This window comes from Xiphophorus couchianus, chromosome 8 (assembly GCF_001444195.1).
Source record: "Xiphophorus couchianus chromosome 8, X_couchianus-1.0, whole genome shotgun sequence".
Classification (NCBI taxonomy): domain Eukaryota; kingdom Metazoa; phylum Chordata; class Actinopteri; order Cyprinodontiformes; family Poeciliidae; genus Xiphophorus; species Xiphophorus couchianus.
The window spans coordinates 11,084,135-11,107,254 of record NC_040235.1 but is presented as its reverse complement, the minus strand read 5'-3'; the positions used below and the strand labels follow the sequence as shown (position 1 = coordinate 11,107,254).

Genomic DNA, 23,120 nt, shown 5'->3' with positions numbered 1-23,120 from the left:
AATAAAGATTGTATGGAACAGTAAAAAAGTGACACATGCATCAGTTGTTTCTGTCATCTGATTCCTTGAAGGTCAGCACAGCAAGTGTAGTGACAAAACTTCTGCGGAGGAATTAATTCATTAATATTAGGAATGTATACTTAGAGACAAAGACATCATTTAGGACACAACATGAAAGGCAACAAGTAAACACAGAAAATGTCTGTTCAGATAAATTATCTCTCCAGTTTGTCCTGCCGATTGCAAAGCTAAAAAGGCGTCTTAGTACAGCCTCTTGAGCCAAAATCGCACGCAAACATTATATAAAATATGGACTCAATTTCTGCCTTGAGCAGCAGAGGGAATGACATCTTGAGTAAAATAAGGTAGTGGTGGGTTTCGATGTCAATTACATCAGAGTAACATGTTCTGCTTCTCACAAGAGCAGATCTATGTAGCAAGTTCTGCGCTTAACGTGTCCCTCTGATGTTACCGTGTTAAATATCAGGCTTACCAGTTCACACTTGCATGCACACAGCCCATAAAAAAACAACTAATGTAGGATTTAAACCTAACCTAAATCAGGCAATCAAATTTAGAAGAGTAAAAAAAAAAAATCTTTTGGGGAACATCTGAAACAGCCACAATTAAAATTAATCAAGCAAGCAGAAAACGGCATAAAGCCTTAAAAAATCCAAACCAAACAATAACTGTTAAAATAAAGCACAAAACAAGAACTGCAACATTTTTTTCAGTGTGAATTTTTTTTCTTTCCTCTTCTAGAAAACTAGCTTATACAACTTCCTTCTCAACACTCTAACATTAAAAACATACACAATTTATGAAGGTAAATGCAAAAGCAACTAAAACAACACTAAAATGAATAAGCAGAAGTCTCTAAATGAGCACGGCTACACAAACTGCACACTTTTAGCATACTCCTCTATCTATACAGTACGTCAACAGTGCAAAAACATTCAGCCCTTAAGATCAGCTTAAATGTTGACCTCCCCCCTTCAACATTCAGCCTGATTTTAATGCTGCTTCTTTCCTGACAGCCCTACATTCATATTTGACTAGACTCGCTGAACACCCATAAGATTGAGAGATAAAATGCAAAAATCCCCGTGAAAAAGTCTGGAAATTATTTGCAGAAAATACCAGCAATGAGTGTGAAAGCCTACGAGTGTCGGATGAACATGGGTGCAGCTCAAGAAATTTAAATGTTACTAAAAAGTCATTTCAGTAAATTAATTTGGATAAACTCATTTTTTCTACACATTCATACAATGTGATATTGTTCAAGCACTTATCTTAGTTAAGATAAACTTATTTATTCTGCTCATACAGATGGAGTGTGAGCAAAATAAGCAGATTTTTAAAGATAAAGCTAGCTGCTCACAGCGTAGAAGGAAGAAATTGTCATGGTCCATTTTTAATGACTGTGTTATCGGTTAGCAAGCAAAATCCCCTGACCTAAACTACATAGAGAACGTGTGGAGTAATGCCAAGAGGAAGATGAGACACACAAGAGTCAATGACGCAAAACAGATAAAGGCTGATACTGAAGCAAACGTTGTTCAGCACACAGTCATTGGCATCCTCCACACGGTGAAGAAATCACAAAAAACTGTTTTCTCAGAGTGATGTAACCAAAGTTAGGTGGAAGGACAAAATTTGGCAAAACGGTTACAGCAACCTTTAAAAGAATGTAAAACGCTCTAAGCAATGATCATCAAAATGAACAGAAATTAATAACTTTATTTTTTTTAAATTGGATTGCTGAAATAAATGAACTTTTCAATGTTATTCTAATTTATCAAGATGCACCTGTACAGCCCAGTTTATTGCAACATTTTTGCTAACATGATTGTGATGACAAATGTAGATGGATCAGATTCTGCCCCATCTGTATATAAATCTATACTAGAACTGGGTGTTTTGAGCATTAACCTGACCTGTTTTCTCTACGATTATTGCAAGTCACAATTTTCATGAACAGAATTAAAATACTTCCCTCTCAACCTCAGTGTGAAAATTCTTACTCATTCATGTTTTTTTTTTTAATCAAAACAGCAGAGGCAGACACTGAATCTACTTCAAGTCTTTCGAAAGTAATTTGGTTGTGGTTTTGTAATAGTGCTTGTACATACTTCTGCTGATTAAATTTCACTATGCTTTATAAATGTGTACTTTCTGTCAAAAAGCATTAAAGAATCAGAGAAGATACAGAACAAATATGGGAGGAAATTAGAAATATAAGCCAAAAACACATTATGGGAATATTTAGACACAGGGAGTTTCTATCAGAACATTTCACCAGCTGTGCAGCTTCTACTGCATTAATCTTCTCATCCCACTCCATCTAGAATGAATCCTAAAAAGCTGTTTTCTTATGCTAGATAAGCACAACATGAAGGAATGTGACTACTTGGCAAAAACTGCTCCTTCTTATTATACCAACAGTAATTAGGTGCAAATCTTTTTCTTGGCATTTCCATCTTCAGCAGCAGAGTCCTCCTTATGTCCATTACTGGTCCACCCTCCAGAGTAGAGATGTTTCTGTCACAGTCCAACCCTGAAAACTGAAAGATCTTCCATGCGCAAAACCCTCCAGTGTCTGAGTAAACTTTGTGGTTTTCTTGCGAAAACGAAAGCTTTTCTATGTGAAACCATAAAATGTGGGTGGAGATTTGGTTAGTTCCGAGTGCAAATGGAGGGTTTGCACTGTGACACATAACTAGTTTCAGAGTTATGTGTCTGTGTTTGTCTCAAGTCAAACACAGAGACCCGACTGCAGAGCTGTGAGGCGACGTTCAATGCACTCCTTGCCTGCAGAAACAGGGTCAAAGAAAGACAGAATATTTAGTGCAGCGTAAACAGAAACAAGTTGTTTTTTTTTCCCCCCCAAGAACAACAAATACTACAAGTGTTGAGCAGCTGAAAGAGATTCTTACATTTGCTAACAATAAGGATGTCATCGTGTTCAGTGAGGAGCAGAGACAGGCCCTCCATTAGCAGGAGAGCTTTGTGGTAACGCAGGATTGACGCTTCCCCCTGGTGGAACATCTCATCCAGCGCAGCAGCCTGAACCTAACATCACAACGGGAACATTAATGGTCTGTTCCATTAAATTAAAAATAGTGAAAACTTTTTTTAAATTTTTTTACAAATGACTGAGAAGTGTAGTGGGTTTTTGTTATCCTAATTTATACTTGTAGAACTACTTTTGGCTGAAGGTTTCTCACCAGTTTTGCACATTTAAAAACTGACATTTACAAAATAACTCAAAATGGAGAGAGTTTGTAAACACAAACTTTCAAGTCTTGCCTCAGACTTTTAATCTATTTTACTCTCAACTCTAATCAGCTTTCTCATCGCTGCTGCACCACTACATTTCTCAGTAGAAATGGTGTGTGGTTACGTCATGTTGCCACATACAGCGTTTTACATGTAATGGTTTAATATAGGCTGCAATTGTTGGAGATTAGTTTGGCTTCCTGTCAAAGCTGTAACATAAAGAGCCATGTGAAACGGTTTATCTCTACTTTTTTTTTTAGCCTACCATCTGCACTGTGTGGCTAAAGAGCAGACGCTCAGCTGTGATAGAGCTGATTTGGTCCATTAGACGATGCTTCCTGGAGAAGAAATGTTCCAGATGAGTGCTGAGAGAGCGGCAAGATGCCACGCTGGACTTGTACAGCTCATTCAGCCGCCTCACTACTGCGAATACAGAGATTGGAAGAAAAGAGGTTTCTGTTTTTGAGAAAGGAAAAGAGATCTTATAGAATTTTTGTGACATGAAGAGCCTCCTACTTTGTTTGACAGTAGAGGAGGGGTAGAGTTTGCCCTGTTTAACTTGCTCCATGGCCGTGTGTAAGGCAGTAGACAACAGTTCTGCGGTTTTAAGGTAGAGCACCAACTGCTCTGCATGACTGAGGAGACAAACACAAAAACACATCACTTAGCACTTTAGCTCAATCGACTAAGTATTTAAATGAATTCTAGGCACCTCCAGGTCAATTTCCTTTCTAGGAAATATAAAAAAAATGTTATTGCTTAAAATTTCAATCATGATTTGATTTTTCTGACTTTTTATAATACACAATATCCCCAAAACTGTACAAGTATAAAATGGCAAAGAAGCTAAATATCTGCTTCTCAGTGAAGTAATAAAATAAACTCACTGCCAGATTATAATAACTAAATATTTGACACCCATTTCAGACAAAAAAATGAAACATTATGTTTTTAAATGTTAAATCTTATCATTTAAAAAGACTGTTATGCAGTCTTAAAGTGAAAAACACAATCAAAGCTTCATGTTAGTCATCTACGGTACTTCATCGTTTCTAAATAAGTAATTACAGAAAATATATAGCTGTTTTTTCTTTTCAAAAATGTCACTTTTCTTTTGTTACTATAACCACACCAGAGACATAAGCAAAAATAAACTAAGTAGCTGTTTTAACACACATTGTTTATGTCTAGGGGTTTTGGGTGCTTTTATTTGTCTAAATGGAGCAAAACTGAACCATCAACAAACAATGCCATTGACCTTACCTCCACTCTCGGCTCAGTGAGCTTATCTGATCTGCCACTAGGCTCTGCTGCTGAAGGACAGCGGGGTGAGAGAAGTCTCCCTGTCCCCCGACTGTGACTGCCCCACGAGTGCTAGCCACCTCCATCAGACAGAGCACAAACTCCAAAGTGAAACGCAGGCGCTGCACCGTGTCTGTGTGCTCTTGCTGAACTCCGACAAAAGCAAAAAAAGAGGAAAAGGACAATAATTTAGAGACAATTTATATCATGTGACAACAGAGTGTGATGTTACAGAATCTACTTTGCTAGAAAGAAAATATTGATTCCTCATTTTATAGGTAAATGAATCCTAAAATAAGCTCCAGTCCTAAAAATGTCTACAGTCTCACTAATTTGTGGGAAACTAGTTCTTCACCTCCATCAGCGTCTCCTCAGGCAGCTCAGGGGCCTCAAAGGTCACAGCGCCTCCCATGTTAGCGGTGATAGGATCAGTGAAACTGTAGCGAGGGCTGGGCGGGGCCTCAAAGCCTTCGGGAAAGGTGCCTGTTTGGGGGTAGTGACTGGTCAACGAGCCTGCAGGACTGCCTGAACTGAAGGAGCCTGCATGAGTCAGAAAAAAGGAAAACCTTTTCCTTCAATTCATCTACTGTGAAATTAACAAAAAAATGTATTTTAAGCAATTACAATGTATAAGACTTCTGAGGAAATTGCTGTAGGTTACTAAACCATCTATCCAGATATGTGATATTAGATCTTGGCCTTAAAACAAAGAATGTTTCACCTCTAGATTTTTTTTATTTGAATATTGTAATCTCAAAAAAGAAAGAACATTTCTCATTGTACATTCTCATGTTGTAAAATATTAGCACATTGTAAAAAATGTAATGTGTTGTAAAAAAAAAAAAAACACATTATCTTCTGTGCCAACTTATTCAGACATTTTTATAGTGTTACCTGAACATTTCCTGTGTCTGGAGGTCTGAGGTGGGGTACTGCCACTTGGTGGAGAGCCAACAGTGAAAACCACCTGTGCGGGGCTGCAAGAACCAGGTGCAAAGCCACCACCAGGAGGAGCTAATGAGCAGAAAAACATTGGCTTTATTTATTTTGTTTTATTCACATTAGAGAAAAAACAAATATACAAGAATCAGTTAGGAAAAAAACAATGGCAGTGTTGACAAAACGGTTCCCTCATGGTTTTACTGGCATTCTTCTGAACTAAACGTTAAAACTCATGGCTTCAAAATAGATAAAGAAATCTGATGATGTCTGGAACCATTTAATTCTAAGCTTTTAAAATGCTGAAAATGCTGATGCTGAATTCATCCTGAACTGTCATATGCTTAGCAAAAAGACGAAGAAAAAAATAAATAAATAAAATCAACGTTTTAATCCATCCTCTGTAAGAATCATGCAGACCTGTTATGTCTATGGCTTTTTCTGAGGTCAGGTTCTCCATGCTGCCTCGTTCTCCTGCATGTCCTGCTCCAAACGCAGCCATTAGCAGCATGTCAGACAGACGGCCGGCACTCTGTGACCTGAAGCAAGCAGATGAGAGACAGCTTTGCTTTCATAAACCTGTCCACTTCCCATCAATTCTCTTCATCTGTTTACTTTATGTTTGTCCATATCCATCTACTCTGAAAAGGTTAAACACTACTCTGACCTTTTTTCATTTAGATCAAGAAAAAAAAATCACTTCAACTGCAGTTTTACAAATGATAATTAATTTCGAACTAGAACTAATAAGTTAGAAGCAGTTAATAGATAACGATGGATGTCCTGTTCATAACTAATTTCATACTTATAGAAAAGATTCCTGTGTCTAAACAACTCATTTGTGATTGAAAAGATAAACAGTGAATGAATGAACCTGACCTTCCAAAGCTCCTGCCATCATCGTTCACTCTGTGGACGCAGTAGGCTGGGTGGGTGGACGGCGCCGGCGCTTGTTGTCCCAGGTCTCTGAGCTCTCCTGGGGCAGTTCTGCTGCCAGGCGAACCAACAACCAAACCCTTCTGAGTCAGGAACGTCACAATGTTTGGAGAACTTGGCGGCTTTGGGAATTCAAAAGGAGGGATAGCCTGAGAAGGCGAACAAGTAAGGAAACATAAAATTTATTTATTTTTTTTTTCCTGTGCATGTGGAGTAAATTCATGGAGACAGTCGTCTCACCCTGGACGGGGATCCCAGGATGGTCGGTAGAGGGTTACGCTGCATCAGCTCACTGAGTCTGGGGGAAGAGTGGAGCGGCCGGACGGTCATCAGCCCAGTTGGAGGGACAGCGACGGGGTCTGAATGCTGCTTCTTGATTTTCTGTCTGCTGCTGCCAGTTGCGCAATCCAACAGACAGGGGGCACTGTGGAGCCGTGTGCCGAGCCCTGGTGCCTGTGGCTGCTGCTGAGACGTCTGCCTCGACTCAACGTGCTGCGGGCCTGGAGAGCGAAAAGTAACTTTGACCCTCTAGTATGGTGCAATGTTTGGAATTGTTTTTATTAATGTAGATTTAAAATTATGTTAAAACAAAAAAGCAAAAAATAGGGGAAATTCAATCTACAGATTTATCAATTCAAATAATCCCTTATCTGCATGTCAGAATACAACAAAAGGTTAAAAGGAAACCCCAAGAGCAAACTGTTTTTAATCATTCATAAAAACCGTAAATGTATCTAAAAGAGAAATGTTTGAAATCTACACATTAAGTGAAAAAACGGGTTTTATATAACATTCAGCTTCCTTAAGTACCTTGAGGAGAAATCTGGAATGTTCTGGTCCCTCCCAGTGAAAGCCTACGGGAGGAGGGGACCGCTCCCTGCCATGGGGCCAAAGGTCCTGCTCTAGCATGGCCCACCAGGCTTCCACTGCTGCCGCGATGAACCGCTGTCGACAACCTGGTGTGTCAACAAAAAAAGCAGTATATTACTCAAGTTTAGCTGAGAAACTCTAAAAAATACTTCAGCGTTAGTTTCAGAATTTCATATGTGCAATTGTTTGGTTGTGTGCTGGTTTGGATACAGACCGTGGTGAGCCATCCTGCTTGGTAGATTGAAGGTTCAGCTCCATGCGATGGTAGTTCTGGACCTGAGTGGGAACTGGGATAGGCAATGAGTGAACATGGTTTCCACAGCTACCACAGTAATTACTGCCAGGGAACTCGGTGGGCCTGGAAACAGCAGAGAGAAGGGCAGAACATGAGGAGGGGATGTTCAGAGCACAAACAGCAAGAGGTTATGCAGACAGTTATGTTTTCATGAAAGTTTTTTGGGAAAGCCCAGCATCATCTTGGAGATGTGGCATTCTGTTTATATATGGTCAAAGCTTTCAGAGGTTATTACTGGGTTTAAAACCAAAACTCTTGAAATCCCTATAAAAAATAATTGCCAGGCTAAAGCCAAGTAACAAAGCAGGGAATATTATCTTTCAGCTAAAGGCAAGTTAGTGGCCAGCTTCCTAGAGATGCAAAATGGAAGATATCACCTCAGGTTGTGGGAAATGTTTTTCTCTGTTTGAGAAGGATTGAATTACTGGCCTGTTGTAAACAAAACCAAACAGCTGTGAAGATTTCTGAAGACGAGATTGGGCTGAAACTGTCCAATCTTAACACCTGCAGGATTAAGGTAAACTTTAATGAAACAATTTTAACATCTTTAGTTTAGATGCTGAATGAAAGTAAATTACAATGTTGAACAGTTTAAGGATTTCAACATGGACTGTAAGGATAAGCTTATGTTTAAGGCTGGCATCTGCTTCACCTTCAGAAAAAGAAAAAAACAATATTTAAGTAAATTTGAAAATTAGAGGTTTCAGCTTTTAAAGGAGGAAAAAGACAGGATGTGGGTGGAAAAAAAGAAAAAGTCATGGGTTTTCCAAACTGCAGAGAGAAAAAAATAAAGTGATGAAACGGTTATGTTTCAAGTCTTATGCAAAGGCTTCGTTTGGTACTTTTAATATCTGCAGTTTATTTGAATAGCAAAAGAAAGTGAGATCGGATGCCAAAACTTCTGATGACAGGGATTTTTTAATGACTAGATTTATTTTCTGTTCCATCACAACAAAGGATTCTTCAAACTCTGAAAAGAAAGAGTGGAAATTGATCCAGAAACTGATCTTTAAAAATCTGTTTCTGTACGTTTATGGCAGGGGTCCCCAAACTTTCTCCTGTGAGGGCCACATAACTTGTCCCTTCTCTGATGTGGGGCCGGGGTCATTTTGTAACAGAAAAAGTGTGACGATTGTAAGAGTGCTAAACATAAAAATGTATTGTTTTTCAGAAAGCACAATCAAATAACCTTTTCTGGATTCTTCAGAGAACAAAAGTCAGGAAATAACACTATTTATGAAATAAATAATAACCAAATAACACTGGGTTCTCCACATAAAAAAAAAGGGTTAGGGTCAATTATATGCATGTATAAAATAGTTACTAACTAATAGTTAATAATAAATAAAGTTCATTACTAAGGAACATTTTATTGTAAAAGTCCAACTTATCAAATAAAAATGCACATATATGAAAATACTCTGGTATTGTTCAGGGGGCCGGACCAAATGTGGAGGCGGGCCGCATCTGGCCCGCGGGCCGTAGTTTGAGGACCACTGGTTTATGGGCTCAAGACATGATGTAGGAATTTTAGGGACTAGCTGAAAATGAATTTTAAAAAATGCTACTCACATTGGAGGCATTGAAAAAGTGCCTCGAAAAGGTTTTTACTTCTGTTGAACTTTTCTTATGTCACCTTACAACTACTGATTCCAATGTATTTTATTGGATGTTATCAGACAGACCAACACAAAGTAGTGTAGAACTGTAAATTGGAAGGAAAATAACAGGTGGTTTTGAATAGCTTTATGCCTTTTAGGGTATGTCTCAACCAGCGTTGCAAAACGTTCTTTGCAAAACAGCTCAAACTCGGTCAGATGGGATGGTGAGTGTCTGTGAAAAGCAATTTTCAAGTCTTGCCAAAATTTGCAAATACGTCTGGACTTTGACTGGGTCATTCTAACACATTTTCAGTTTAAAATTTAATTATCATTTTGTGCTTAACTTTCATTTTATAGCTAAATCTCAACATTTTAACTCAGTACTTCTACCTGACAGGACTTGGAGAGCCACTGCAAGAAGGAGAGTGCGGTGGTGTTTTCGCTTGGTTACACAGACCAGCTGAAGCCAAAAGAGAGCTAAAAAAGATAAAACAAAAAAAGATGGGAGAGGAAATCAGACTATAAAGAACTGTACTTCCTTTGATTTTTTTTTAAATAACTGTAAATGTTCTGGGATAAAAAAAACATTTATTTTCCATGATAAATAAAGTCAGTGCCTCTCACCCGCTGTTCATCAAACTGTCCTGCAGCACTTTACTCTCACAAGTCAGTTCACCTGCTGGAAAGTCAATCATATGAAAATAACACACAACAATGAAAAAAAGCTTTTCTAATAATTACAACAATATATTTAATAACTTTTACGGTTTCATCTGATGTTATTTATACGTATCCTCACTTGTAAAATGAGCAAGCACCATGACAAAATCATCTGTATCGCAAGAGGAGGAGTTCTTGCTGCTGCTGCCGCCTGCTCCAGACGAGTCCTTCAGGAGAAAACCTGCAGCCTCTTGCGTTGGAGAGGCCAGAACTTTGGCACGCAGTTGCTGAGTCTCAGCTAAAGACTGCTGCAGAAGGAAGCAGACGCAAAAGAACCAGAAGAAGAGTATGAGCTTAAAGTATAAAACACATACCATTTAGAAATGGTTGAGAAGGCACAGACATGTACAGACTCATAAATTACATGCAAATAAACAGAAGCAGAGGAATAAGAGAAAAAGTGAGTACGAACCGGTGGTGAGGCAAGGTGAGACGTGGAGGAGCTGCTACAAGAGCTGGCTGATGCCGAACTGGGCAAACAGGTCATGGTCACTGTAGGGATGGCTGTGATGCAATGCAAAACAATTGTTGAAATAGTTCATGAGTCACATGAATAAAAGAAAAAACTCTACTTTGGTTGTGAGCAGCAATCATATTCCCTTTTTATCTAACATTTGGTCTAAAAGAAATGTGAACTTTTCCTCTTAGAATTCAGGAAAACATGCCAGATCACACCCAACCAAGCTTTAAATAGAGTAATATTTACTTTTACTTACACTTCTTAATGGATGAGCTGGCATCCAAGAAAGGATGGGTAAAAAACTCATCTGCCAACCAAAGAGAAGAAAATAAAGAATAAGTACTGAACAATGCTGAAAAAGCTGAGCAGAATTCAAATTAATAAACAGAAATAGTTGAGAGAGTGTTTACACTTGTTTCATCAAGTTTTGTGATTATTTTCATATATATGAAAGAGTTTTATCGGACTCTTTTTATGACAGTGTGACATCTGTCAGAAAGAGCATTTTGAAAGGGTTAAAACTGCTAACTGTCACCGACCAAAGTCCATACGATCCTTGTGGTTGCGTTGCAGCAGACCGAGCAGCAGGTTCCTCAGATGGCTAGAAGTCTCTCTGGGGATGCTGCAAAAAATAAAACATTAAAATCTAAAGAGGATTTTTTCTAATAGCCTTGTTTGCTCTCAATGTTCTACCTTAAATAATCATGTTTGTTAACAAAGAAATCTCAAAAGCTATAACTTAAATTATTTCTAACATATGAACATGGCTGTCAGTCTAAGCTTTTAAGAGACACAGTAAACATTTGGCATGCCTGACCTACTTGTTTTGTAACATTTCAGGTTGCAATCCAAGTCTAAATTCAAGCAAAAGTAAGGCAGCCAATGAAAAACATTTATTAGCAACAAACCAAGGGACCTTTATTATTCCTCTTAACCACAAAACACTGCTGTGCTAACATTTTATTGTTCAGTTTTAAAACTGCAGTTCTTACTTGGGACTCAGATTCTTGTTTTTCTCATAGAACAGCCGGAGGTCCTGGGGACTGCTGGCCTAAAGGCGATGATGCAAAATATGCAAATATCAATGGCATGTTGACACATAGCTATTGTATAGCACAAGGGAAATTTACGACTCATCCTTCCTTTGTGTTTCTAACACAGCACACTCAGATATGAAAAGAACAAACATGTTTCATGTTTACTTGCTGCTGGGCCAGTTTAGATGAGAAAGATCAAGCACATACACTTTTATGGAAAATATGCTAATTTATTCAGAATATGTATTCATAACATGTAATAAAACTGTAAATAAATCTTGGTTATAAAGTTTTCTCATTCCTTGTACATGACCAGTAAACCAGTATTACTTTTGATTCAGTATATACAGTGCTAGACCTAAATAAAGGTCACACACCAGTATTTCATGGAACGCTTTTAGCTTTGACTACATTCACTGTAGAACTGTTTCGATATGCTTCAGCAATGTCACAAGATCTATTTCAGTCTAGTGTTGCATTAATTTTTTATCAAGATCTTGCATTGGTGATGGGAGAGTCCAACCACTTGCAAAACTGTCTCTAGAACATCCCAAAGACATTCAATGGGGTTAAGGTCTGAACTCTATGTGTGAAAAATGATGTGTCATGCTCACTGAACTCCTCTTTCACAAGTTGAGACAGATTAATCCTGGCATTGCCATCTTGGAACATGGCCGTGCCATCAGGGAAGGAAAAATCCATTGATGGAATAACCTGGTCATGCAGTGTTTTCAGCTGACCTCATTCTTTGGGTACATAATGTTGCAGAACCTAGGAGACTCTAGGGATGATAGATGCATCACTTCATCTGCCTCTCTTCCCACCCTGATGCACTCATCACTCTGTCAGAGGGTCATAAGACCACATAACCTTGCTCCAGAGTCCAATCTTTGTACTCCACCACACATTGAAGTCTTTTTTCTCCAGATAGACTCTCTGATTAGTGGTATTAATATGGCTACTCAGCTGCTCAGTCCCAATCCCTTATGTTTGCTTCACGTTGTGCATGTGGAAATGCTCTTGCTTTCACTATTAAACATTGCCCTGAGTTCTGTTGTTGCCAAATACCACGGTAATTTAGGATTTTTCTACGACCACATTTCTTCGTCAAAGACGATGGTTGCCCTCTATCCTTCCAGTTTTTAATGATGCATTGGACAGTTCTCAACCCAAGGTTAGTAGGTAGTAGCAATATTCTTATATGTTTTCTCTGCTTGATGGCAATAATTTGACCCTTCCTGAACAATCTTTTCCACAATCACGGGATGTGTCCCACATGGCTGTTTAAGAAATGAGAAGATACTCATTCTGTCAGCTGAGGAAAATACTTGCTATTGAATGACAGAAGACATTTGTCCATGCAGTAATTATCCAGTAGGAACTGTATTACATATTATTAGTGTAACTTGTGCAGTTTAACTTGTGACCTTTAGTCCTGTCTTGTTTTAAGTATTTAATAGCAGAAATGCTGCTGGGATAATACATATTTTTTTGTTCCCAATTTTGTTGATGTGTTTTCAGATGCACAGAAACAAATATCAGCACAAATAACAATAACAGTCTATTATCTTATCTAGTAAATAATCTCTTATGGACTGGAAGGACTGGATAGTCAAGTTTGTATTTCCTTCTGGTTAAGCTTAGAAGAATGATGCATAATGGCTTCCTCCACACAGGGAGGTGGAGGTGCAATACTCCACACCACAGGCTGTGCTGTTCTGTCCTACTCTTGCAAGATAACATTTAAGCACTTTAAGAAGCTTTTAAGATTGCAATTAATGCAGTAAGAAATGTAGGACATTCTCCATTGAACAATCATATTGATCTGAATAATACAGAATTCAAAGCGGTTTTTTTCATTATATCATTGGCACAAGCACACCTTAAACTTGAAGGTTTTCTGTCTGTCATGACATTCTTCACTAACATATAAAGTGTGTTTTTACCTGAAAAGGAGCTTTACCAGTCAGACACTGAAATACGATGGTTCCTATACTCCACAAGTCAGCCTTGGCATCATAGTTCTGGGACATAATAACTTCAGGAGCCTGTTACGGAAATAAAAAGTCAGATTTAACAATATGTAATTCTGCTCACATGATTATTTGTAGGTGAGTGCAATCAATACAAATAAGTCAAAGGAAGACTCATTCATTGATGCTGACATTACCATATACATGGGAGAGCCACAAAGTGTAGCTGCCATCATGTTGTTCTGAAGGTATCTGGCAAAGCCAAAGTCCGCTACAAAGAGACAGGAAAAAGATGAGAGGAAGGACAAGTGAATATCCGATGCACAAAAGAGAAGAACTTTGACAAATTATGTACATAACTAAAGAGATGCGAGTACAGATAGGCAGAACTTTATAAAAATGTCAGCATAAATAATGTTGCATTTCTTCCTAATTATTAGATCATTCTTAAGATGATTTATGGTGATATATATCAGAAATAGAGCACTGAAAATACACGCCACAGTGATTTTATCACCGACAAAATGAGCACACAGGTGACCTTCAGCGACCCAAAAAGCATGAAAGTGGTTCAGGTTATCACCGGAAATGTTCAATTCTAAATTTCCCAGTTGCACTGACTCTCATCAGATACAGAATGAGCCACAATACTGCTAATCACAGGTGCGGGGATAAGACTCAAAATTAAAGCTGGGGGGAATTTGCTACCAACAATTTTTATTCTAATCTTACAGGAACACACAATGGATTTCCCAGGGTTGTAAAAGGTGAGAGCAGATCATGGAATTTTCAAACTATGTCTGTTTCAGGTGAGATACTGCGAAACATGGTATGTAGTCATTTAAATGATTAGGAATGTAAATGGTGACTGGGAAATGACTTTTATAAATATATAAAATGTACTACGGATAATACCAATATACTGTTTGGCAAAAAGACTAGTTTTTAGAAAGACAATGTCTTTCCCTACAGAAAGTTGTGAAAAACTCTTCCTTTACAATGAGGAAGTGTGTGTAATCCATATTAAGAACAGAAAAAGTAAACAAAAGTATGAACACAATAAATAAATACATTTTAAACGGAACTGGACCTCAATATAAAAATAATAAATCTAAAACGTTATTATCAGGCATGTTTTTTCACCATTCTTACTTTCTAATAAATGTATTCCCTCTCATACGGCACTCCTTAAAATGTATTTGGTTCAACCCCAACTTGTTTTTATTCTCGCATGTAACCAAGTTTGTTGTGAAAACAAATTGCCCATCTAGTGGGGATGAAGGACAAATCTTGATAATAATGTTTGACATACTCCGACACAGATAGGGGATCAAGGAAGAAAAAAGTCATAACATTTCCAGTAAACCACATTTAGACAGAAATTTCTGACATTTTCCATCAGTTAAAAACTGTTTTAATAGCAAAGAGGCTTTCACAACAGTAATAGATCTTGTCACAGACCTCTTTCCCTCTATCTTGGTTATTTATTTATCAGGTTTTAATGCAATTCATTTTTAGGATATGCTCTAAACAGCCAAAATGAAAACAGAGAGCCAACAATGAGGTAACTCATTATAACAAACCTACCGATCTTGATGCAGGTGTTGTTGGAATGAGACTTTCTGCCCGGTGGGTAGGAGAGCAGAATGTTCTGGGGTTTGAGGTCCCGATGGATTATTCCTTTGGTCTGCAGGACTTTCATGGCCCCTGCAATTTGTTGCAGGAAAACCCGAATAGTGTCCTCACTCAGTGTGCCTTTGGCTGCAGAGACCAAATGGAAAACAAAAACTGTTTGCTGACGTAAATAATTGCTTTCTGTTTTCTCATAAGAAGCTACCAATCTCTAATGTCAGACAGTTTCATTGTAATGCATTATGTAAAACAGATCCCTGCTTTTAAGAACTAAAGAGTAATGAAAATCTTAAAGCTAAAAAAAAAACAAAAAAGAGAAAGTGTGGGTACTATTTTGCTGAATCTTTAAAAAGTTATTCTCCCTGTAAAACTCAAGCCGTCACTGAAGTAGAGCAGAACTTTAGTGTTTTAAGGAACTGTTACACCTCCTTTTCCTCCTATAATGTAAAATCTGTTTTCTTTAGCTAAGACCATTAAGAGAGCTTCTCCCAGCTCATGTGACGAGCAGGGACTTAAGCATGCATTAGGTTGCATTAACTTTCAGCCGGGTAATAAACTCCTCCTTCAATCAACAATATTTCAAATGTATCATGTTTTGCCTGTTTTCTTGCAAATGTTCTTGTTTTTAATAAGGTTTTTTCTATATTTTTTATATGCAATAGCTATAATATCAGGAAAAAACACAAAATGATCGATGGATTGATATTTTCCCATATTCTATACTTATCTTGACCTGGAAAATACCTCAGTCTAATTCCATATACTTTTCCTGACAGCAGAGAAACAAAATTGGTATTTTAGTGATATGACCTATTCACTTTTCATGAAAGATGCAGTCATTTCCACTAAGAAAACACTAATTTCCATTGAAATACATTGGCTGCTAATCGAACAGTAGATTAGTTGTTATACTTACAGTGTAAGTAGTCAGCAAGATCTCCGCCATTGCAATACTGAGATCAAAAAGAAAAAGGATTGTTGAAAAATATCTTAAAACTATGACTTTGTCAAGATTTCAGAGAGAGGCTAATGGAGTGGAGACAACAGAAGAGATTCTCCATATATGTGATCACACATTCACACCTGGTATTAAAATAAATTTAATGAGGTGTGGCAAGTGAGGCTGTAATTATACTTTTCTTCACTAAGATAGAAAAATAAGTATTAAAAATAATCTGCAACAAGAATATAAAAAAGCACCCATAATTAATTTTTAACTGGACTAGAACATGTGGAGCACCAGAAAGTTTACAAATGACTAAACTGAGCGATGGCGGACTGAGCATAAAAAACGTTCAAGTTTGAGCTTCATTTGAAAAGGCTTTGTTGGAAAGATGATGCGTGTTATTTCACCACAAATCATAGCTAAGAAAATACATCTACAAAACATATAATAATAATAAAAAAAATAATAATAATATCTAAAAACATTCCATTGATGAGCTAAACATTTTTGCCATTTATGGTGATCATAAATCTGCATCCTGTCACTGTTTATAAAGTTAAGTCGCACGAGGCTGCAGCAAAAGCAACAGATCATTTTTGGACTGGAAACCATTTAAACCCCACTGCGGGGTCAGCTAATAATAGCTCCTCCCCTGAGATTATTGAGACAATACAGTTCTAAGCAAACAAAGCAACGTGTCGTAGCAAAGCTTACCTCCATTACCAGGTACACTGAGCTGGCAGTTTCCTAAAGAGGGAACAGATAAGAGCAGTACACAAACACATTTCAGTCAAACAGTAACGAGAAAACAGCTTGCAAGAGAACAAACTGAACTAACGTCTACAGAGGATAATACAAAACTTATGATAACCATGAAATCTTTGCTAATTTAATCTTTGGTAGAAGCTGAATCAACTCTTTTCACAATTTTATAAAACAACAAATTATGCAAAAAAACTGTGAAAATAAGAGGTTTGTTGGCCTTGGGGCAATTTAACCCTAGTCTAGTCCTAGTTAAGTATTTTAATGATATTAGATAATTAATCAGTAGCATATGTATTCAAATTTAATTCAGAAATTTTTTAGCATATTGGTATTTTTCTATTTTAGTTTAAAGATTAAACCTGTGTCTTTTACACACAATACTCTGATGGGCAGTCAAAAGTTATAAGGAACTTACCAATTTTAATCAGTAAATTATGTAATCAAAACCAGTTAATTATTAGGGAAATCCAATTTATAGTCTGTCACAATCTTTTCAAAACAGTTTAGAGGAAAACATGAACAACAACAACAAAAAAACATAATTCAGCTAACTTCAAAACACCCTCTTATCACATAGCAACAGATGACAGCCATCTCTCACTCTGACCCCGATTCAGTATCTGTTTGAATGCAGCGGTCAAAGGCCAGACTCTTTTCTGTAGTTCAGCTGAGTCAGGGCTTCTAACGCTGGCTGCTTATGGCTTCACTGAGAAAAAGGACAGCAAACAGGTTCTGGCAGAGAGCCGGCAGAGAGCTAGAGGTCAGAGGCTTTCTCAAAGAACTGAGGCAGAACATCTCTGGTGTACAAAATGTTTGCCCTTGTTGCTAACGGTTTCATAAAAAAGGGAGATAACATTCAGCATAATGTCAAACAATTTTGTCATTTTGCAGAGTTTTCAATGAATATTTTCTTGTCTGCAAGAAAATCCCATAACAGGGCCAAATTGCGATCAAACAACTAATACAACTAACATTTATCAGTTTAACTAGATCCACTCCATTTACTAGTGTTTTCTCATTGTGGAGACTATTTTACTCCTTTGCAGTTCTGATTATTAGAGTTTAACACCGAAAGGCAAACAAACTTAAAATTAGCTGGTTGATTTAGTTGGGCTATCTGCTGAGGTAACTAGTCTTCAGTTAGTTTCTTAAAAGATTCGGCGCTGATAGTTTGTCCACCGTAATTTTCAAACATCATAACCCTGAAAAGAGTGACTGTGGCACTCCTTTAGACCTAATCCATTCGTCCCAGTCCCCTTTACCGCCTGCCCAACTGTGAAGCCTGTGTGAAGTTACTTCTACCATCTTTAAAAGCCCACTTGGATTTTCAAGGCATTTTATCTATTAGGAACCACAAGAACACAAAACAACATTAATATTCAGATAAGATCTGCTCAATATTGCCCCGTAAGACACTGTAGGAAAAACTGTAAATCTAAGTAGAGCACTGTAATTCAACCGACCTAGAAATAGTTTAGAAAGGGACTGTGAGATCTAACCTGCTTGACCACATCCAACCAGATGTGGAAATGCATGTCAAAGCCTTAAACGTCCAACCAATAGTTGTCAATGTTTTTATGCAACAGTAAAAAAATCCTCTTTTTTTTTTCTTGCAAGCAAAGGAAACATGACGTATTTTAAAATTATTTAAGATTTTGACCTGGCTTTCATATTTCTTTGCAGGACAGTCTAAAAAGCAGATTCAATATGAAAGCCAGAATTTTGCTGGAGTGCAGTGCTTCGTTTGGTGTCACTTTCTTTGTGACCTTCCGAGATGTGGATCAATGGACAGATTAATCCCCAGCTAAGAACATCAACAGAAACCTGTAATCTTAGAGGCCTGGCTTGGACTGTCCTATGAAGAAACAGAGCTCCTGTCGCTCTCAGCCACCCACTGTCAGTGAGGAGTGCAGCCCAGTTGTGCTTGGCACAAATGTGACAACTTTTTTAAAGAGATTTTTTATTTTACCAGGCTACTGATGATGACCTAACAAAGCAGTTGTATGCTTCACAACAACACCACCAGGCTACAGTTTCATCAACAGTACTGTAGCTCAGTTAATTTGAACCAGTCATGCAAAAGCCAGCAGGTGCTGCACTATCTATAGAAAAATAGAGATTAGAGAACAAAAGGTATTCTCAGAGGTGGAACCAACAACTGCCAATAAGGCAATTAAACATCCAAAATCAGAAATCACATGCACAACACGGTACACTTGAATTATTTGCAAATTAAGGATTTAAAAATGTAACTCTTAAACATCTGAACTCATTTAAGAGATTAAATATATATATAAAATAACACAGCAATGCTTCATCGCAAACTAAAAAGAGTTTTTCATCAAACAGTGAACTGTTGTCTCATTAGCATAGCTTAGGCTAGAATGTTGTAAAACAGCATTGTGTTTTTCACCCAGCTGGTAGGGTGTTAATTATGGACTAAAAAACAAAAGGAACACCTGCTGAGATCAGATAACATTTTGTGAGGAGACGTGAGGGAAATGATATAACAGCGATCCAGGAGGTGTTGCAGCAGGCCGCTTTGGATTGGTAACTAGGCTACAAGCAGCAGCATCAATGTCACTAAGGACTCAGGTTTGTCCCCCAACAACTTAGCAGCAAGTTAACAGATCAATATGTATAGCTACCCGATGTCTGAATGTAAATACTGCAGAGAATGCCAAAGCATATGATTTATGGGTCAAATTTGCACTACAGATCCCAGAGAACGTCTTAACAATGAAGACTGACAGGAACGGGTTATGTGACTGCATGCAAAATGTAAACACAGGAAGCAATGACTGTGCTCAGAGGGACACAAAGTCAGGGTGTAAACTGACACTAAGATCTGTTTTCTACTGAAGAATGCGAATGAGGGTCAGACAGATTATAGCCAATACGTTTTGCAGCAAAGAAATGAAGAAAATCCTCTTTTACAGAGTAAAAATGCAAATAAACATACGCAGTAAAAGAGAGGAGGGGGGAAGGCAAACATTAAACATATATGCAAGAATCTATCTTCATTTTCCAATTACAGACCAATGGAAATGCTACAAGAAAGAATGTGATGTTTTGATATTTCTAACTAAATAGAAATACCAAACTGTATTTGGCACTGTAGCCCTAATTAAATACACACATACCTGAAAGTCCAGTAATGCAACAATGTTCTCATGTTTCAGTTCCTGTAGAAATGTCAGAAAATAAATATTGGCTTTAGGTTGTAGCCTTGACTATTCACAGAAATACAGTGTCATAAAGTACGACATTTTTGTCATATTGCAACAACCAACTTTAAAGTATTTCATTGGGATTTTATGTAAAAGATCAAACACATAAATTGGGTATAACTGTAAAATGGAAATAAATTGATGAATACTTTGCCAAATTTAGGACATATGTCTCTATCAGCTTTGCACATGCCAGACATTTTTACCCGCATTTGTTTTTTCCAAAATAGCTAAGCCTCATGAGATTAGACAGACAGTGTCTGTGATCAAGTCTTGCCACAGAGTCCTTGAATTTCAGTCTGGACATTGACTGGACCAATCTAATACACAGACTATGCTTTAATCTACACGTTCCACTGTAGCCCTGGCAATACATTTACACTCATTCTCCTAGAAGGCTTTCCTCCAGGTTTGCTCTGTATTTAGAACTATTCATCTTCTCCCTTCAACTCTGAGCAGTTTCCCCATCAATGCCGAAGAAAATAATCCCCACAGAATGATGCTACCACCACCATGTTGCAAAATATGGAAATATGCTGATAATTTATTGCAAATATCATGTCCATTTATGCAATTGTGGATTGTTGATCAATTTGGTATTGCTATGTTTCCACATGTATTTTCTTGCAGCAATCCCAATAACTCTGGCTCACCTTCAATATTTTGATCTCCTTCCCCAGCAGCGTCTGAGATTTGGCCAAGTTCTTCTTGTTTATGCATTTTACTGCCACTTCCCAGTCGAGTTTCTAGAAGGAAATATATTTCACAGAAGATCACCTTCTGGTGGAGGGAACAAACAGTGCAAAGTTTTCTGCTATTCTCAAGAAATTTTGTAGATTTTTCTGTATTTTCATTCGATATATCCTGCAAACTAAATTTGCCAACATTATGCATTTAACTTAAGTTACATAGAAATGAAATATTTAAAAGTAAAACACTAAATGCGTTTAGACATATCCAGCGTTTGCACATAGGAACATTAACATGCATTACTTGGTTTAGTTACATTATGGTATTTCATTTACACATTTATATTATTGAAATAAACTGGTTAAGTAAATGAAGCCATGATAATTAATATGCGTTTGTGTTACGTGTTTCAACATGTCTATCACTGGCCTTAGTATAGAGCTTTCATAGGAAACAATACGAGTCTACTGGCCTATATTTGAATTTGCAAAGTCGACGTGCAACATCTGCACATTTCTATGCCGACAAAAACAGAAAAAGCTACAACGCAATCATATATGCCTTTTTAAAACATTTTTGCAAGAATTGCGAAGATTATTTAAGCGTTTTATGTGATAGCTTGGTGGTTTTCAGGGAATATCCTGTCTTTTAGACCAGGCCTCTTAAGGCCGTACAATAATAACAAACGTCCTAAATGACCAGAAAATGAGAATAATCCCCCAACAATGCATCAAAAGCATTTGGAAATCCTATATTGGTCATTCATAATTGTTACATCGTAAGTGTAAAAGGAAAATCACCTCTTGGTGTCTGCCTTTGAAAACGACAGCAAATGCGCCATGTCCTATCAGGTCCTTCCGACTGAACTCAAATTTCCCCACCGTCTCCATATCGAAAGTCCGAATTTCTCCAACTAAGACCTGGACCAATAACCAGGGGGCCTCAGGTCACCCTTCTCGTTGGATAGTCTTTTCTCCTCAGTCAAGCGGGGGCTGCTGCAGGAACGTTCACCCCCTCTTTCGCTTGCCATGGACTGGCTTCCTACCAGCAAATTGTCCTCTTCTCTCATGTTCGCACGGTTCCCTGTTGGAGTTGAACTCCTAGCAGAGCTGTACGTTTATTCCCATCACTGGCAAAGCTACTAACACGAAGTTAGCTAACTTGCCAAACTGGAAGCCGACGACTGAAGCCCCTTTACAGCTGTCTTTGACGTGCCACCTTAAGAAGCAGCTTGCTGCGTTTTGTTTATATACAGGAGGTCCAGACTTCTGTCGCCTGAGACTTCCACCCGGCGAAAAGACGACAAACTGAGCTTGCAAGTTGACAACATTTAATGTCCAGTGAGTGCGATAAAAAAAATAAAAAATCCTCGCAATACGTTGCAAAATAGCAGCTGACTGCGCTGAAAGTCACAGCATCGACGCTCACAACGAAGCGGAATCTGCTTTCGATGGCAAATGCGCATGCGCATCTCAATTACAGCTGTAGCTTTGACGTCACTCGTTTTTCCTTCTCAGCAGCCATAAAGCGAAAACGACAGGTCGAAGTGTACGATACAATTCACTTAGGAAAGTTGTTATTACGACACAGACGTTTCAGATAAAATAGTTTAAGTCAAAACACGCTAAATTTCTTGAATTTATAAGAAAGTAAACAACGCAGAAATAAGGATACATTAGACATAATACAGTGCCATCATTACGTTGATTTCGTTTCTGTAACTAATAAGCTCTTAAACTCACACATTACGCACATGTCTGTCCATTTTGATGATTTTGACTTTCAGCTAATAAAAATATTATAATTAAACCAAGATATCAGGATGAAAACTATAATCATAATTTGGTTGGTAAAACTTTGGTAGGTAAATCTTCCTGAGGAATGAAGGTTCCTCATTCACCATTTTGAATATTGAAATGTAAACAACATGAGAATATCCAGCTATCAAAATACTTAAAAAAGAAGCCAGGTTTGATTTTTCAGAAAATAATGTGTTTTGTTGTAAATTGTTCATATCAACACCAGAACAGATAGACTACCTGATGAAGATGCTTGTTGAAGTTGGTAAGACAGTGTATTTACATAAAGTAAAACAACAGGCTTAAAAGCTTGTGAGGGGGAGGCCATCATTCTACAGTAAAAGCAACATAAACATCCAGATTACAAGTTTGAAAAGTACACAGGGACAGAGGCCTTCATTTTTGAGACAGGCCTGTGGTCTGAGTAAACTAAATTGAAGTGTTGGCTCATAATGACCATCATTAGATGTTAAAGAAAAAGGCAGAAGCAAGTCTGAGACTGTCTTTCCAACTGTGAAGTATGGTGGCAGCTTTATGTTGTGAGGGAGTTTTGTTCAGGAGGAATTGGTGCACTTAGCAAAATAGATTACATCACTGGAAAGCACTTCATCTGCAAATATTGAAATAACATCTCAAGACTTAAAAT

At 37.7% G+C, this 23,120-nt stretch overlaps 1 protein-coding gene across 4 annotated transcripts; it reads right to left on the bottom strand.

Annotated features, from left to right (window-relative positions):
* Positions 1-1,211: 1,211 nt before the first annotated feature.
* On the bottom strand, positions 1,212-22,133 carry ulk1b (unc-51 like autophagy activating kinase 1). Of its 4 annotated transcripts, none has more exons than XM_028025366.1 (27): positions 21,476-22,133; positions 20,639-20,731; positions 19,899-19,940; positions 16,705-16,737; positions 15,961-15,997; positions 15,000-15,173; positions 13,610-13,683; positions 13,386-13,487; positions 11,395-11,453; positions 10,942-11,024; positions 10,659-10,709; positions 10,355-10,446; positions 10,022-10,190; positions 9,847-9,901; positions 9,613-9,699; positions 7,541-7,684; positions 7,267-7,412; positions 6,697-6,956; positions 6,400-6,605; positions 5,941-6,059; positions 5,476-5,595; positions 4,937-5,121; positions 4,543-4,727; positions 3,796-3,914; positions 3,545-3,702; positions 2,937-3,072; positions 1,212-2,811 (listed from the first exon to the last, which is right to left on the bottom strand). In XM_028025366.1, exons 1-27 carry the CDS (start codon positions 21,563-21,565, stop codon positions 2,756-2,758), a joined length of 3,075 nt encoding a protein of 1,024 aa, XP_027881167.1. In that variant the 5' UTR covers positions 21,566-22,133; the 3' UTR covers positions 1,212-2,755. The 4 variants fall into 4 exon arrangements, with proteins under 4 accessions (XP_027881167.1, XP_027881169.1, XP_027881168.1 ...); XM_028025368.1 differs by having other exon boundaries at positions 6,400-6,578; XM_028025367.1 differs by having other exon boundaries at positions 9,847-9,898.
* Positions 22,134-23,120: the final 987 nt, after the last annotated feature.

Coding starts and splice junctions, on each gene's coding strand:
- ulk1b (XM_028025366.1), bottom strand. CDS start 21,565: ATGGAGACGGTGGGGAAATTTGAGTTCAGTCGGAAGGACCTGATAGGA. Junction 10,191..10,354: donor CTCACCTTGCCTCACCACCG/GTTCGTACTCAC, acceptor TTCCTTCTGCAG/CAGTCTTTAGCTGAGACTCA. Junction 9,700..9,846: donor GACAGTTTGATGAACAGCGG/GTGAGAGGCACT, acceptor TATCTTTTTTAG/CTCTCTTTTGGCTTCAGCTG.